Source organism: Falco rusticolus, chromosome 4 (assembly GCF_015220075.1).
Source record: "Falco rusticolus isolate bFalRus1 chromosome 4, bFalRus1.pri, whole genome shotgun sequence".
In the NCBI taxonomy this organism is placed as follows: domain Eukaryota; kingdom Metazoa; phylum Chordata; class Aves; order Falconiformes; family Falconidae; genus Falco; species Falco rusticolus.
This window is the reverse complement of record NC_051190.1, coordinates 92,556,157-92,573,036: the sequence shown is the minus strand read 5'-3', so window position 1 is coordinate 92,573,036 and position 16,880 is coordinate 92,556,157. Positions and strand designations below refer to the sequence as shown.

Sequence of the window (16,880 nt, the reverse complement as noted above, 5' to 3'; positions counted from 1 at the left end):
GCTGGATGGGGCTCTGAGCAACCTGACGTAATTGAAGACGTCCCTCCTTATTGCTGGGTGGTCGGACTAGATGACCTTTAAAGGTCCCTTCCAACTCAAACTAGTGTATAATTCTATGATTACCACTTTCACAGGTTATCTCTACCACCTCCTCATTTTTTCCTACTGGGAAAAGATTCTGCAGTGTTAATAGAAAGGTTTCAGAGCAACTCTGTTCCAAGGACCAAAACACAGTTTATTCAAACATTATTTTTCAGCTAACAATTACAGACAGTTAAAAGGTTCTTTTTTGTGATTGTCCTGGGAACTTATTATTCTAGGTAACATGCACATTTGCAGGTTATAACACAGTAATATATAGGATATTTTACCTTCAACAGCTAGTACATAGAGGGAAAGCCTAACGTGCCCTGGGTATATGTGATGAGCAATGCTCCCACCTCGTGGTCAGATTGTAACCCTGCGTTTTGACAGGTCATCGTTTCAATAATGCACTCCTCTATGCAGTGCAACGTAATAGAATAGAATAGCATAGATTCAACAGAATATAATATAAAATATGTAGCCTTTAAATATAGAGACTCGATTAAGATTTCATAGCAGGCTTACCATAAACTGAGGTTTTAGCTTGCTTTACTATGTTTTTGTTAACCTATACTGTTGCCTAACAGTAGTTACAAGCCTTTCCTACATGTTCTGTACATTGCCCAGGCCAGCATGTAAGGCTGTCTTTTGGTCTTAATTTTTTGTGACAATCATTCCTTGATCAGTAAGTGGAAAACTCCCTCATTATAAAGGTAAAGTACTGGGACTTCATTTCTTTTTGCCCCAGCTGTCCCCAAAAATCGAGTGGCAGAGTAGCTAACACAGAATGTTGTTATCTGAGAATGCCTTTTGTATGGGAACATGGTGCTGTGAAGGAGTCATGATGATGGCTCCACAATTATCCCAGACAGAGCTGAATTAACAAGATTCTTCTCAGCTTCATCTAAGGAGAATGCAGCTTTTTGCAGAGCTGTACAACCATTTAAGAATTGTCTCTTCTAACAAACCCCTGCTCATTAATTTGAAATTTGTTGTTTTAAATGATGCAATGTTGTTTTAGATAAATTACTCAAGCATTTGTCTGTACCAGGGGTCCTTAAACTCTTTAACCAGGGGGCTGGCGCGTGGATGAAGTGGCAGGCAGTCATCTGTGCTGCTTGGTTTCCCCCCCAACCCCCGGCGGGGGGGGGGGGGGGGAGGGGCAGGGGGTTCTGTAAATACCCGGGGCTGGATTGAGGACCCTGGGGGGCTGTATCTGGCCCGCAGGCCGTAGTTTGAGGACCCCTGGTCTATATCTTCTTGAGAAAGGTAAAAAGGTACATTTCAGGCCAAATAAATAATGGCGCCATTTCTATTTCTGCCTCAAAAGATAGGCTGATTTCTCCGTTATTGTCGGAAGTGAAAAGACCATTTCAGTTTGTAAGGCAAACACATTGGGTTCTTCCTTGCTGCCTGAATAGTGCTCTTGATATTATGTGTCAGAATCCAGCAGCAGTGGCAAATTGGAATTACAATAATCTAAGACTACTTCTAAAGACAATTTCCTTCCTTTTCTTACTTCTCTTTATGGTCTGTTATTTGAATTACATTAGAGGTTATTGCCCCAAGTTAGAAATTGGAAGGCATTGTACTGATACCTTCTGGAAAACTTGCTTAAAAGCATTAAGGCATTTTGCTATCCAGAAAGACATATTTCACCATAATTTATCTCTGCTGAACAATTGCTCCATAGTAGTGTAATATAGGATAACTGGAGGGGGGGAAGGCTTCTGTGCTTTTTAAGATCCTTTTTGTGCTCTTTTGGAAAAAATGAGTGTGCCTAATTTAGCAAGTGGCACCTGCGGCAAGCTGGAATTTGCATAGACAGATGTACTCTGAAGAAGGTTTTATGCAGTTTTACTATCAAATAGATGAACATGATGTGATGTGATCTTTAAAGCTAAATGCAAAATACATTGTTAGCATCCAGACCTTGGAAACGTTACATCACCATGGCATGCACGCTCAATGAGAGTATGGGGAATATGTAAAAAGGTACCTTGTATAATTATGCAGATGATTTTGCAACTTGTTGGTTTTGTGAGTGTGTGTGTAAATCTTACAGAAAGCACCTGGTTTTCCTTTGAGACTTTCATGTATCTCTTTTTTAGCCTGCTTTCCATTGTTCAAGCCATGCCAGGTTGTTAATAAGTCCTTGGGATGCTTGATTGCTTTTTGTTTCTACTTTACATGAAGTCACAGATATAATAGCATTTGGCTTGATTTCAGATTTAAGTGACTATTCGGAATATTTACTTCAGATGCACAGTAAATAAAAGAATCACTGTAGGTACTTAAGTAGTTCTTTTGAGTAGTTGATTTTATGGGGAACATTTTTTTGTGTTTTTTTAAATATAGTTCTGCTCAGAGATAACATATAGCTGTATTACTCCTTGGGGGTAACATCCATGGTCTTAGAGGCACGGAGGAATGTGTAACTTAGGCAGCATGTTGTGGAAATTCTTCCTTGATTTTGTACCAGTCAGGGAGTGGAGTTCTGACCTTGCTTCTGTTACAGTCCTTGCCCCATTTAGGATAATTTGCTTGTGAAATGATGTATATAAATTCTCTGCTTTAGCAAGAAGAGAGTCCTTCTTGCTTCTCAGCTACATGAATTTATGTTCAATCCAGTGACAGTCAAGCCTCTTTCCCCATGCAATACTTAGCTCTGAAAGAGAAACAAGATCATGTCTGAAGGGGATGACTGAAGGGGAGGAAGAATATGAAATGGCTCCTCAAAAGTGGTTGATGACCTTTAGCTTTAGGTCATCTTTAAAAGCTTTAGCTTTAGTTTTAGGGACTCTGACAAGTAGAAGTGTTATGAAGGAAGAAATCTCAGTCAAATGTATGGGAATACAAATGTAAAGACTGCAGTCTACAGATTGCCAGCTGGGTACTTGGTGGGTGCCTTCATGCCTTTTGGTTTGTGTGCTGGACCTCCTACATGGTCTGTCCCTGGGGGTAGAGGCAAAGGGACATCAGTCCTCTCCAGCTTCTTGGGCTGCAGTTCTGTACCATCCAGTCCAGAGAAGCTGGACAATGAGAAGAGAGAGTCAATTTAGAGGTTATTTTTCTGAAACTCCTATCTCAATAGTAATCTCTACCAATTATTATTAATCAAGCCATCACTAGGCAATTCATTCTTTTCTCTCCTAAAACACTGCTTTGCTATTCTTAATGTCAAAACCTGGGACATGGAGGCAATGGTAAATGTAGAAGAAAACTAGCAAATGGTGCTAGTTGAAAAATGCTATTTTGAATCAGGCTAAAGTATCTAGGAATTTAAGTCTAATTCAAAACAAGTGATTGTCAAAAACTGAGGAGGCACTGAAAAAAATCTAGAATTGGAATATTTCCTTTGAAATGATGTTTCATATTTTAGCCAGCTTTAAGTAAATGATAAAAATAATTTTTTGTTTGAGTTAGTTGCAAAGCTCAGCTTGATCTTTCATTTCCTCTCCACCCCTCTCCTCCCAAAAAAACCCACTCCCCAACAATCCTTTTTTCCATGAAAGAAAGAAAGCAATTACTTGCGTCTGACCCAGAGCTAAGAATTGTCTTTTTTTTTTCATTTCAGTCAGTCACTCAAAGAAGAAGTTATTCACTGAGTGCTAATTACAAAATTCCGATTCATATACTTGGCTGAAAACTTTGTTAATATCGTTTATCCTTCTGCCTATGGCAGCTCATCCCTTTTGTGCCTTGAAAAGCACTGGGTTTTTTTTTTCCATCCACAATGGAACAACTCTTTATGAAAACCATGGTCTAGCTTTTACCCCAAAAATGTTCAGACCTTTGAATTGTGTTTATCAAATACAGAATAAGCTTTTGCACTTATTCCTGTAAGTCACTTTGCGTAATAAGTATCTAAGTTCTTTCATATATGTTTTACTGAGGAAACTCAAACCTTATTTGGTGTAACCAAACTTTTGCCAATGTATTAATTGTGTTTTTCTCTGCTGTTATGTATATCCATAATATGCTGGTAAACAAACAACATATATTAAAACAAAGTTAATCTCTTTCTTCCATCACTGATGTGATCTCAGGTCAAGTGTAATACAAGCTGTCATGGAAACATAAAACTCAACACCAGTGTGAACAGGACTAGAAATTGTTTGATGTCACAAACGTTTTAGAGATAATTATGTGCCAAAGCTCAAAAATCAGAATACCTTCTATGCTAATGTCATTTCTTCTCCTAACAAAATGAATGTTAAGCACTTGGATATCTGCTAAATTAGGAATGATGGTATTTATATTCAGTTGCAAAACAAGTATTCAAGCTTTTTCCCAACAGTATTTATTCTTCTTTTCCCTTGCTTTAAACAGGACACAGGCAGCTTTGAGTAACATTGTCTTCTTTGGAAAAAATAATCACTCTAAAATTTCTCATCCATTAAAAAGATAACAGATATGAATTAACTTATAACACATCTTTCTTCATTTCACTGATCTTCTGAACTTTGTTTCTTAGGCCTCACTCATCTCTGGTGCAACAGAAGCAAAAGAATAGCATAAATATGCAGAATTTATTTCTTTGTGGTCTTAGTTTTGTTTGAAAAAGGCTTTCAAATGTCTTTAGTAGGAGACAGAATCATCCAGTGCTGAGAACTGAGCACTGAGATTTTCGACATCTTCATTTTATTCTGAGTGCTAGGAGTAGCTCTAGCAGTGCTTTTCAGATGGGGACAGGTTACAACCGAGCACACTTTAGCGTTTCAGGAGAGACAGGAAAGACCCAGCCTTTTGGGAACAAGCTTACAAAATCAAAAGGTCACTCCTGCAAGATGCTGAGTGAGTCCACAAAAGGAATTAAAAGTGGCAGATTTAGTGATCTGCCCCACCAGCTGCAAATACTTGCATCATTTGTAGTAGTAAGGATAACTACCTTTTTGATTATGGGTTATCTGAGACACATTTACTCAGACTATTATTTCCCCTCATTTTGCATTGCATCAGTAATCATTCTGTTATCAATTGCTAAACAACAATTTGTCATTTCTGCTGTTATTTCACCCAGTGCTTGTATGAAGCAGGTTGCTGAGTGAGAAGAGTTTGGAATAGTCTTATCCTGGAAAGCCTAAGCTTTTAATAGGTGAGGGTGGAAGCTACTTTCAAACACCATGTCAGCTTTCCTAGGAAAGCTTGAACCACCATGCTGGGTCAGACTAAAAGTCCCTTTAGCTCTCCATTACCTATGTGACAACATTCTGTAGCAGAGATATTAATGAACAAAGAACAAAACCAGAGTGACGCCTCCCCTCTGCGGCTTTCTGCCTTCCCAAGAGCTAAGGCAGAGGTCAAATCTTTGACTTGGATAGCCTCTGATGGATTTTTCTTCCATTACTTTGTCTAATTATCTTTAGATCCCTGGTGCTTTTTTGTGTACTGGGCACTGAAGCAACACAATTCAAAATTTACTTAGGCATCATATGAAAATTCACATCTATTTGTTGGTTTCAAATTTACTGCTTGATAATTTAATTTCATAACCCCCATTTTGGACTATGAGAAACAGTAATTGCTCCCTATTCACATTCTTAGTGCCACTCATAATTTCATTTACCTTTTATTAGATTCTTTCTGCAGCTCTCCCTTTTCAGGCTTAAAAGTCATACCATGCATAAACTTTGTGTATTTAACTTCCCTTCAAGTGCAGCCCTTCTGATTTCTGCTGTTTATGTTAATACGTAACACTGACAGCCTGTGTTGCACACAGGTTTTTGGATGTGAAAAGAGAATCTGATTTTAATAGAATTGAAAAAAACAGTAGGATTCATTTTTGCCCCTAAAATTTTCGAGAATAAAATATGCAAAACATGAAAATGTTCATTTTAATGTAATTATATGCTGATTTCTTTTGGTTGATAGCTTTATGATGTTACATCATAAAAGCATGAAAAGTCATCACCATAGGGAGCTCAATAAGGAATGGACTGAATGAATATGGTTAACTGAGGCTCTCTTCTTTTGCTTTTTCTGTGTTTTAAAACTGTAACTAAAAATTATCTTGGGGTAATAGCACCTCATGGGCAACATTATTTGGTGGTGTGGTGGAGTTCTGTAGAAGTGCTCATTCAGCATGCTAAGAAGATGAGATTTGTTCATGCTAAGCACTATTTTTTCACAAGTGAACTGCAAGGTTACCACAGCCTGCTTAGGAAGAAAATCTGAGTGTGTAATCCTGGATAATTGTGGTATCAGCTTGCGCTTCCTTCATAATTAAGTATGGTTATAAAGCTGAAGGACTGCATATTTGAACAGAGGAAACAGGGACCGTACGATAACCTCACAAACACTTCCGTTGACAGGGACTGCCAAGCAAGCTAAGCAGTATGTGAAAAAACCCCTGCCCATGAAATCCTGAGTCCATATTACACCACCGTCTTGCAGTCTGCATTCAGCATTTAATTTTTGGGCAAGAAAATAGCAGAGTTTTCTTTTAAATGCAATTTGAAAACCACAGGATTTGGTCTTGTCCTGACAGCCTGGCCCAGCACTGGAGGCTGTGAGAAGGTGCCCTGAACCCGCTTTGGGCAGGGCCGTGCTTTCAGCAGCTGGGGAAGAAAGGATGGAGGGAAAGGGCAAGCGTTGGGCTGGAGCAGCAGGGCTGGCCACCTTCAGAAGCGGTGCTGGGAGCAGTCAGCTCTCCACTTCCAGCTGGTTACAACCAGCATCCCACCTGTGGTTTACCCTCAGTGAGGAGCGTGAGTCATTACAGAACAGGTGTAGGTTTTGAGTTAGTCTAAACTTTCACCTCAGTCTAAATGCCTCTGGGGCTCTGTTCCTGTTCTCCAGCTGGGTAGCAGATTGTGAAAGTTTGCATGAGACAGGCATAATAAATGCCAGCTCTTAAAATGGGTAGTTCTTGTAAGGCCTTGGACTCCAAAGCACTGGTTTTATCACAAAAAGAGGGGGAAATGTATGAGATTAATCACTGATTGTGCAAATCTGACAGCCAGCTTCCTTGCTGTATGGATACAGTTGTACACTGAGTAATTCTGTGTGAAGGAAAAGACGAACCGCAGTGTATTTTTGCTTCAGTACGTCAGACGTAACATAGTAAACGTATACCTTCACAGTCCAACAAACACAAGTTAAAAATGCCTTAGTATAAAACTACAAGCCGATAGCAGAAATGGTCTTAATCTCTTCCAAGTGGGTGCTGGTGTCACATGAAGAGCTGTGAAGTCACTGGTATTTGCATTAGTGATCAAGAGTAGGACCAATGCTCAACCTTGACAAACAATATAAACTCGTCAGTGACACTGAAGGACCAAGATGTGCATTCAGATGAGGCTATTTCAGATAATGAAATTCAGTATATGCTGAGTGAACTCCTTAGTCTTCCTGCGTACTGAGTGCTGCATATTCATTCTTTTTCCTCTTTCAATTACCTCTGTTGATCCATACTAATATTTGCACTGGAACTGTTGTGCTGAAATGAGAAAGAGACTGAATCACATCCAAGGTTAAGGTAGTTGTAGGGCATATCCATTGTATTGTATCGAAAAGCAAATTCGGCTAGGAAACCAACACATCTGCTCCACCAAGTAGAAAAACAATTTAAAGTAATGCTGTACTGGAATGTTTTCACTGGAGCTGATGATGTGGCTAACGGAAGCAAAAAGCAATATATGACTCAGTTCTCCACAGGGAACTTCTAGAGTCTGGAAAAACACTGCATTTTTCCTTGTTTCATTAACAGCGATGGGAGGGGTTAAGTCTTCTGAGTGTGAATGGCATAGGAAGGGGAGGGCATGCTGGGTGATACTTCGAGCTCTGTTTCAGATTCCTGGTGTGATTCAGCAGATCATTTAAGAGATTCAGAAATAATTACTGCTTAAGGATGTAATTTAGTCCATGTGTCCCAAACAATTACCTTTCATTCTGGGTCAGTGTTTTCTCTTTAAAATACTGCTAATGATACGTCTCACCAGATTGTTATGATCCTGTTAATAACAGTAAATCAGGCTGAACTTTTTAGATAGGAGACATCAAGGAAGTGTAGTACTGTTGTTATGGCTGTTACTATTGCCCGTTGTAGGTTATGCTGTCGGTAGTGTTGGGAATGTGCAATTCAGTCTAAATAAATCCAATGAAATGCTGAAAGCCTAATTCCTTAGAACAGTGTCTTAGAATTGCATCAGTGAACAAGATAATGTGGTAGCAACTTACAGGAGACCATCCTGAAAGGAGAAGTCCCCCGTGAACTATACAGTAGAAGAAAATGATACCAACTCCCTAGCAGATCTGTGCAGCCTCTGTATACATTCATCAGAGATAATGCAATCCAGCAGCAAAGCTTTAGTTCTTTGTTGTTCCTTTTTTCCTTTGCCAAAATAGGACCTAAAAAAAAAAAAAAAAAAAAGGCAATATATTATTGAAGGCAAAAGAAACTGGTTTTCTGAAAGGGACCTAAAGAGATTTTGATGTTATCACATCTTCCAAGGCATAGCCAGCCCTACAGATAAATTAATCAATCTCTCCTTGGGCTGAATCTCCTTGGTTGAGAGACTCTTTCAAATGCTTTTTGAGTCAAAAGACTTTCCAAACTCTGCTGACATAAGCATTGTCAGAATAGCAGTAGTTAAGCAGAGTGCCAGGTGTATTCAGCTAACCGGTTGGGACAGCCAATATAGAGTAAAATATTCATGTTCCTGTTTGAAGCTTTTCCAGAGCATTTCTAGGTTAAGGGTATGAAGATGGTTGGATAGTGTCTCCTCTGTCATTATAAACTGTCCTCTTTCACTAGAAATAAAGAAAAAAGCTTTCTTGTCTACATTTCTTCCTCAAGGAGATCTGTTCATTGTGAAGATGCACTCGTGGTGTAACTACATAGAAAACAGTTATTTTGTAAATTCAGGATATTGTTAGTCAAATATAGGCTAATTATGAAGCCAAGGGTTTATAAATATTTGATGGAGGAGTCTAGTAGATTGTAAAACACACATATTTTGTTAGATCTCAGGCACCTATCCATACGTAAGGCTGTGCTTTTCATTGCAACCTTTTGGGGAGAAAGAGGCTTTTAAAAGGTAGTGTTCTTTTGTGTTTGGAGCATTTTCTTTTCTTCATGTCAAACCATATGTACAACATTGTTGCTTTCATGAACAAAAAGGTCCTGAAAGAACTAGTGAGCAAGGGTGATCAGAGCGCCCTACTGCAAAGAAGCCTAATAGGATCTCTTGATCTAAGCATGCTGGATTGTGTTGCATGATCCCATTGATGCCAAAGGTTGAATTCTCACTGGATTAGTCAGAAAGCAATGGATTTCACTTTGTGTAGGACAGAATGATATTTCCAGTCAAGCCAGTAAGATATTGCTTTGGTGGACCTCACCTTGCAGCCTTTCAACAGTGAAGCAAAGCCACACTGCTTGGAGGAAATGAGGCTGTCTAAACTGATACCCTTCTTTTTCTTTCCCAGATTACCTGTTCCTTGGACAAAGGCAAGAAGAGCAGTATTTGACACTTTTCTTTTTCTTTTTTCTTTTTTTATTTCAGATACAGAAGAGTAAAAATATATTAAAAAAAAGAGACTGCAAATTTCTTTCATCATTTTAGCTGAGCTTCTTCATTCCCGTTCTCCTCCTCCTTCTGCAAAGACCAGTTTCTGGGGAAGGCGTTAAACAACTTTCAAAACACTCCTCCTCCCACTGGCTACTCCACAGCTAATGACTCTGGGTTCTAGGGTGGGGGCCTTGGTTTTTTGGGTCAGTTTATTTTTGTTTGTTTGTGTATGTGTGCATTTTTTGTTGTTTTGGGAAGTTTTTTGTTAAAAAAAAAACAAAAAAACAAACAAAACAAGTAGTGATTTCCTGATGCAAATGGTTCCATTCCTCTGGACAGGTAAAGCAAATAGATAAGTCATCTTCAAAAGCTGGTATTGCCCTTTGCTGTGCCTCAGATTGTGACACCAACATTAGGGTGATGCAAAAGAATATTTAGGAAAAAAAACCAAAAAACCAACTTGATAATACTTAACCTTTACTCTTTATTTTCCCTGAGAGCCTTTTCTAAGGTGCTGGTAGACAGAATTTGACATCAGTTTTCACCTCACCACAGATTTTATTAATAAGAATAGTGAATTTGTAGAGTCGTTTGACCATTTGTTAAGATTTGATGTCTTTCCCAGATGATGCAATGATAGCAAAATGTTTTTGTTTCTAAACAGCAGGCAGACTCACTCAACCCTTGATTTTGTTCTGTTTTTGCAGTTAGTAATAGGAAAGGAATAATCAATGAAAACAATATTTCCTTGGGGCAAATTTTGTTGTCAGACTCTGAGAGCATGTACTAATGTACTGCTTGGTGTGCCTGCCTTAACTTGAGATTTCAGATAATGAGTTGTCTCTTACATTTGTTCATGGGCTACTAGTAACCGCTTTTTGTTTGACCTGGAGATCTAAGAGAAGGGGGGCAGCAGGGAATCACACGGATCAATTCTTAGTTTCATCTCAGTGTAGTCTTTCTTTTATCGCTGGCTGAATGGACAGGCCAAATAAAAGGAAAAGCGTTGTTGGGAGACGTACAGACAGACAAAACCAAAATGAACAAGTGTGTCCTAAATACACCGCTGGACTTGGTGGATAAAACTGTCTCATCCAGTGGAGTTAGACACATGGAAAGTAGCCATCATTTTGGCCCATTTTAAAGAAGAAATGTTAAAAAACTAACTTGCTCAGGCCTTGATTCAGGAAGGTATCTTTGTATAAGAAACGCCAAATGTATGTAAGTGCTTTTCTGGCTTGGGATCTTGGTAGCGATCCTGTTAATTGTAAGTAATTTTACCTGTCTACGTGGAAATCAAGACCGTACGTACACATACAACTGTTTTTATGCCTAACTCCTTTTTGTTCAGGATAAGGTCTTGCTGTGTTAGTCGTATATGTGTTTTACAAGGAATCAGACTGCTGTCATGGCTCTTTGCTATGTAGAGAACATGCAAAATACGGACTTAGGAAGGTAAATCTTTGGTGTTTCCTTTTCATGTTTAAAAGCACAGGACTTTACCACCAGCCTATATTAGAGCTTGGGTCTCTGTTGCTGATTGAACTGTGCATGTACAGGGACGAGCTTCCCGCAACACTAGCAAAAATCACAGCAGTGAGCTCAGCCTAAATCCATATTTAAACACAAATACCTTCTCACTCAGGAGTGTTTGTATCTGGGATTTTGATTATTGAGGCTAGAGGCAGTTTGAATTCTTTTTTTGGACACCGCAGTTTGAGTTTGTTCAAAGCTAGATATTTAGATTAGGTTCATGCTGTGAAAAGGTTGCACTTCAATCACATGTTTTCAGAAGAATTACAAAAATAACTCCTGCAGTTCTTAGAACTCGCAGTTGGCTTCACTGAACCAGCTCATTTAACTAGAATAAATATAAGGGCGCATAGTGTTCACACTTGTGAGCTCCTGGTTCAATGGGAGCTCTGGGGTAGATTTTCTGAGGAAAGTGGGGTGTTGGGAGGACAGTGGCCGTAGGGACAGTGCTGAGTAGACTCCATGTTGTGTGGCAGGCAGAGAGCTGTGGCACCATGTAGCGCTTTTCCACCTCCCCTTCCCCTCTCCTCCATCAGCATTCAGCCCTGATAAGAGTTGTAGGATATGAGTTCCAGCCCTGACCAGGCTCTTTGAAGGCACATTGATGAAATATCAATAATGCAGAACTAAATACTGCAGCGGTGACTCAGTCCCTGCTTAGTCAGACTTCTCCCTGAAGTCAGGGGGAACATACGCTCACAGCGTGTTTGGTCAGAGGTGCAGGATGATTTAGTCAATATTTTGTAAGTTATCCTTACCTAATGCACAGACTAAAGATGCCTTAGATTATACACAATAGAATAATAATAATAATAATTATTATTATTATTATTATTATTAAAACCTAAATAATTTTTTTCATCTGTTTCTGAGATATATATTTTCTTTCTTTCTGGGAGTGATTCTTTCAGGCAGCAAAGCCTAACTGCTTAATTCACGGCTGGTTAGTTCTTGTTTCTCATGCACTGGCACATAGGTGTGAAATCAGACTGGAAAATGTTTTTCCTTGATTGTTAGGGTTATTCACCACCGGCAGGAGCTAAGAAGGGAGGTGGTAGATTTGCCATCTCTCAGGGACTGCAGATCAGAACTGCCATTCTAGAAGAGATTTTACAGTCAAAGTTACTGATCTCAGCACACAGGTATGCAGCAAAATGTTTTGCAATATGCAGGCAGACAGAGCTAGCTGTAACCTTCTCCTGCTCTTTTAAAATAATTTGAATAAGATACAGTGGATTATTAGCATTTTTTAGGATTTTTTGTTGTCACATTAAAAAAAAAAATCCCCCCGATTCTATCAGCTTGGAAATATATAAAGTGAAAGTGAAATCTAGAAATAGAAATCCTACAAAGAGACTAGGCCAGATGAAAGCATCTGTTGTGAGGCCCCCTCCCAGGATCACACCTATGTACCCCTTTGCAGCCCCCACACCTCCTGGAACACTCTGCAGCATCGTGCTAGTGCATTGTGAGCCAAGGAATGGTATGTTTAGACACCTCCCACTTAAACTAGAGATCAGACACTGTGCAATTGTGTAAATAAAAATAAAAATTAAAAAAAAAATATTACAGAACTGTTTTCTCTTATTTTATTCCACAAAGGGAAACAAACAAACAAACAAAAAAGTGGAAAAGGATTAGGTGTGCATCAGGTAATGGCCTATGTTTATAAAGAGCGAGTAAGGTTTTCTGGTTTTACATCCATACCTAACTTTCCCCCAACATGTAGAAATTCCATTTTTCAGATGCCTTCCTTTTCCATCCTCAGTAAGACTATGCAAGCAATGAATATGTCAGAAATTCTGCAAATATAGGGCCAATACTGTTGGCCTCATGCTGAAATTCTACAGAATTATTTGGGAGCACCCACCAGCAGGCACAAAGGGGGTCTGCTGCTGCCAGGACACTTCTTATGGAGGGCGGCACAGGCTGGGAAGCTGTGAGATAAAGACGGTACTCTTGCCTCTGTGCAGTGACTGCTGGCACTCTCAGAAAGCTCTGCCTTTCTGGAAGAGCATCAGGTGTCTTCTACTTCCCAGAAACTCTTGTGTAACTCAAGAGGGAGAATCCAGGCACTTAAAACAGGGAGGGATACCATTGCAAGAATCCCTGTCAGGGTTTTTCCCTGTAGCTGGGAACGAGCAGACCTTTGACTCATGGTGATATAGTGCTTGAACTCCTGGATGCACTATAATTAAAAAAAAAAAAAAAGACAAGTGATATGTTTTTAAAGATTCATAGTATCACAGAACTGTAATACTTGGGGTTGGAAGAGACCTTTAAAAGTCATCTAGTCCAACCCCCACTGCAGTGAGCAGGGACGTCTTCAACTAGGTCAGGTTGCTCTGAGCCCCATTCAACCTGACCCTGAATGTTTCCAGGGATGGGGCACCTACCGCCTCTCTGGGTGACCTGTGCCAGTGCTTCAGCCCTCTCATTTTATCCTGTTCATTATTTAAATAGCAGAAAGGGTGACAGTTCTCTGGGCTGTACTCAGTCAGTGATTTGAACTGTGTGCTTCTGCAAGAAGTGTTCACACATGTGAAAGAAGGGATTTGCTTATTTTTTAAATTATTTTTTTAAATGTAAAAACCTGTCAAAATGCCGTAGTCAACCAGCTTTCCTTACAAACTACACAGTTGTGTTGGTTTTTTTTCCAAAGTTATATGGTTAGATTTCTATGTTTAATTATAAAAAGATGATGGATGTCATTATGTTTTCCGTATTTGAGAAAAAAGTTAGGTGCCAGCAGCCAACATTTGTTTTTGCTGATAATAAAATAGTAGATTAAAAAAAGAAATTTTGCTATTTTAGACTTAAAACATATTTCAGAGTAGTCAATCTAGGTAGACTGATACTTATCTAAAAGTGCAGCCTTTTGTATAGCTCCAGCTGGTGTAAATACGCTATGTATTAATACAGTAGGTTGTTGAGCATCAGAATGAATCTGGAATTTGGGAGCCTGGTTCCTGGTGGGTGAATAAAGGAGGTAAATTCCTTTTTCTCGATGTTTCTTTTTTCAAGCATAAACAAACTGTAGTTGGTTATGGCAGAGAAGAATGGTGTATGGGGTGTTTTTGCAAACTACCCTTTGAATATGCAGAAGTTTGCATATGTACTTACGAAGTCTTACAAGCTCAGTGTGGAAGCAAAAATATTTCTGACTAGACAGCTGATAGTGCTATGCTGCTTTGTAATCAGAAGGTCCTTGAGCTCACCTAGCTAAAGGCAAATACCACCTGAATTTGCTGTTAATCCTTGCAAATTCTACAGTGGGTCCCAAACGTGACTTTAAATGAAAAAACACAATAATCTTTTAAATTAGAAATCATGGAACCTGACAAGGACAGTACCTTTTTTTTGCTTCAACTAGAATGAACTAGTCTAGCTCCAGGAACCCATGAGATGGTCTTAAATATTTCTTATTGGCTCCTTTTCCCTCACATTTCATTTTATAATAATGAAACTCATCATCCTCCGATGATCTATAGCATATGTTAGCCATTTATCCTCAGCAAATGACAGCATAATCCAGTCCTTTTCTCTTACGCTTTTTTAATCCATCACCTCACCCAATAATTAAAAACAACAGAGCGATCCTGTGCTTCTGCATGTGTTGAACTGATGCTGATCTCGGAGCTGTGCTGGTGCGGTGTCTGAACATCAGCACTCAAAAGCAGGAACATGCTGGCTGAGGATGAGAAGGAGCCCTGCAGCACTGACTCCATGCAGATCACTCTGGGGAGTGGGCATCAGTGCTGGCCAGGTAGAAAGAAGGGGGAAAAAACGTGCTTTCACAGCTGAAGGAGTAAATTCAGCTCTCTCTGAAGTGGGTACAGAGGTGTTCCACACTTGTATTACGCACAGCGCGAGCAGGTCTGCTCCAATCGGTTTAGTGGCAGGTGTGCATCCTAAAGCGATGCTCCCCCTGCTTCTACAGGCAGACAAGTTTTGTGATCCCAGATTCCCTGATTACTCCGGTCAAAGCAGGAGCAGGGCACGTGATGGCTGCCAATGCCATTATTTGCTGTTAAAATGAAACACTGGCCGTGCATTCCCACTTGCTGAGATTGCCTTCTCGTTGCTGCAATGTCCCTTTTGATCCCCAGCAAGCACAGAGGGCTCTGATCTGTATCCAAGCAGGACTGGGACACATGCCTATCTTTGAGGCATCAGTTCTCACTGCTCTGGTGACTTGACCACCAGGCAGAAGAAAATGGAGCTACTTCCATGCAAGCTGGCTGAGAACCTGAAGCTCGGTTGCAGCGAATTTATTTACCCTCATACCTAAGAGCATGACAGCACTCACTTGCAAGCCTCACAGCACAATTTTTGGTATTTTTTGTTCTTTCCATTTCTTTCAAGTGTGTACGTATTGACTGCTGTGTACTCATAACACCCTGGTTTTAGAAGCTATCCAGTGGTAGGAGGAATACACGTAATCCCGTTGTCTCTGCCGGTGGTCGTAGGACTGCATCTATCAAACAAAATTGCTTATGGCCATTGGGGTTTTCTAGTGATAAAACCTAGCAGTAGAATGACAGAGTGAGCATTTTCTTTTTCTTCTTGCTTGGATAATATTTTTATATACTTTTATATGCAATTTTTTAAGATATTTGCTATTTTTATTGTAGGGTTCTGGTTGGGTTTTTAGCAGACTTTCTGGTTGTCTACAGGCCCAGATTCTCACAGGAATATTTCCCTTCCCTTTTCTCCTCCCCATTCCTCCCCAACAGACTGAAGCCATTGCATTTGCAACATAGCTTAGAGCAAAATAATACTTAGGGCCTGATCACTCTTTTAGTTGCACTGAAATCAAAGGAAGCTGCATGCAAAGTCCTGCTGGTCCCACCGCAGCATCTGGGGCCAAAGTTTAAATAACCAAAACATATACAGCTAATTATGTGCAGGGCAGTCTGTGTAAAGCCAATGCATCAGGGTGGCACTGTCTTCCTTTGCTGTGGTAGGAGCTGCTTCCACCACCATGTGTTTAAATAAGACTATATATCTCTCTCTTTGTTCTGATGATGCTGCTTCTGGTAGGCACTTCAATCAAAGTCATACCTTAGTGCACTGACTACCTTCAGCAGGGGGGAAGGGTGGACATTGTGGCTTATCTGTGACAGTAGATTTCACTGCTCTTGTGGTTAACCCTACAGTGACAGGTCCTAAACAAAGTTAAGAAACATTAAATCTATTAAATCTATTGGTTGGAAGGATAAGGGGAAACTAACCAAACTCAAGGATCTTGGTCTTGTATAATAACCTTTTCTCAGCTGGCATTCTGCAAGGAATCCTATGTATGAAGTTGAACATAAACTTTAGAGTATGCTTATATTAGCAGAACTGATAGTGGAGAGGTCTTTCTTGAACTGAGCTAAAATAAACAACAGACACCTGTTCTCCTACATTTTTTGAGGAAGAGGCAGGTTGTTACACTATTTTGCACCAGGGTATAGAAAACAAGTTAAAATACATGCTGAAAGCAAAACTCAGTGCAAGTATGTTCCTGGGCTGGGTGGGTAGGGTAATGAAAAAAAAAAAACCAAACACCTGTTTGGTTTGTGAAGACCCATAAGGAAATAAAAAATGCAAAGCTGAAATGAACAATGCCATGTAATGCCAAGTATTCTCAACTGTTCTGAGAATAATTTTAAACAATAAGTATTTATTGTTAGTTCCTTATTTGAAAGGAGAGGCTTGTGGTCTCTAAATGTATAAAACATTTTCCAACGTTCCAGTTTTTCT

General features: G+C 39.6%; 1 protein-coding gene across 3 annotated transcripts in view; it reads left to right on the top strand.

The window, feature by feature from the left end:
- Nucleotides 1-16,262, top strand: part of PDE1C (phosphodiesterase 1C) — a 296,676-nt gene extending 280,414 nt beyond the window's left edge. For all 3 annotated transcript variants that reach the window (XM_037386207.1, XM_037386208.1, XM_037386209.1), the window contains one exon: nucleotides 9,594-16,262. In XM_037386207.1, coding sequence (XP_037242104.1) covers nucleotides 9,594-9,607 — 14 coding nt within the window. In that variant the 3' untranslated portion in view covers nucleotides 9,608-16,262. The remainder of the gene's footprint in view (nucleotides 1-9,593) is intronic.
- Nucleotides 16,263-16,880: the final 618 nt, after the last annotated feature.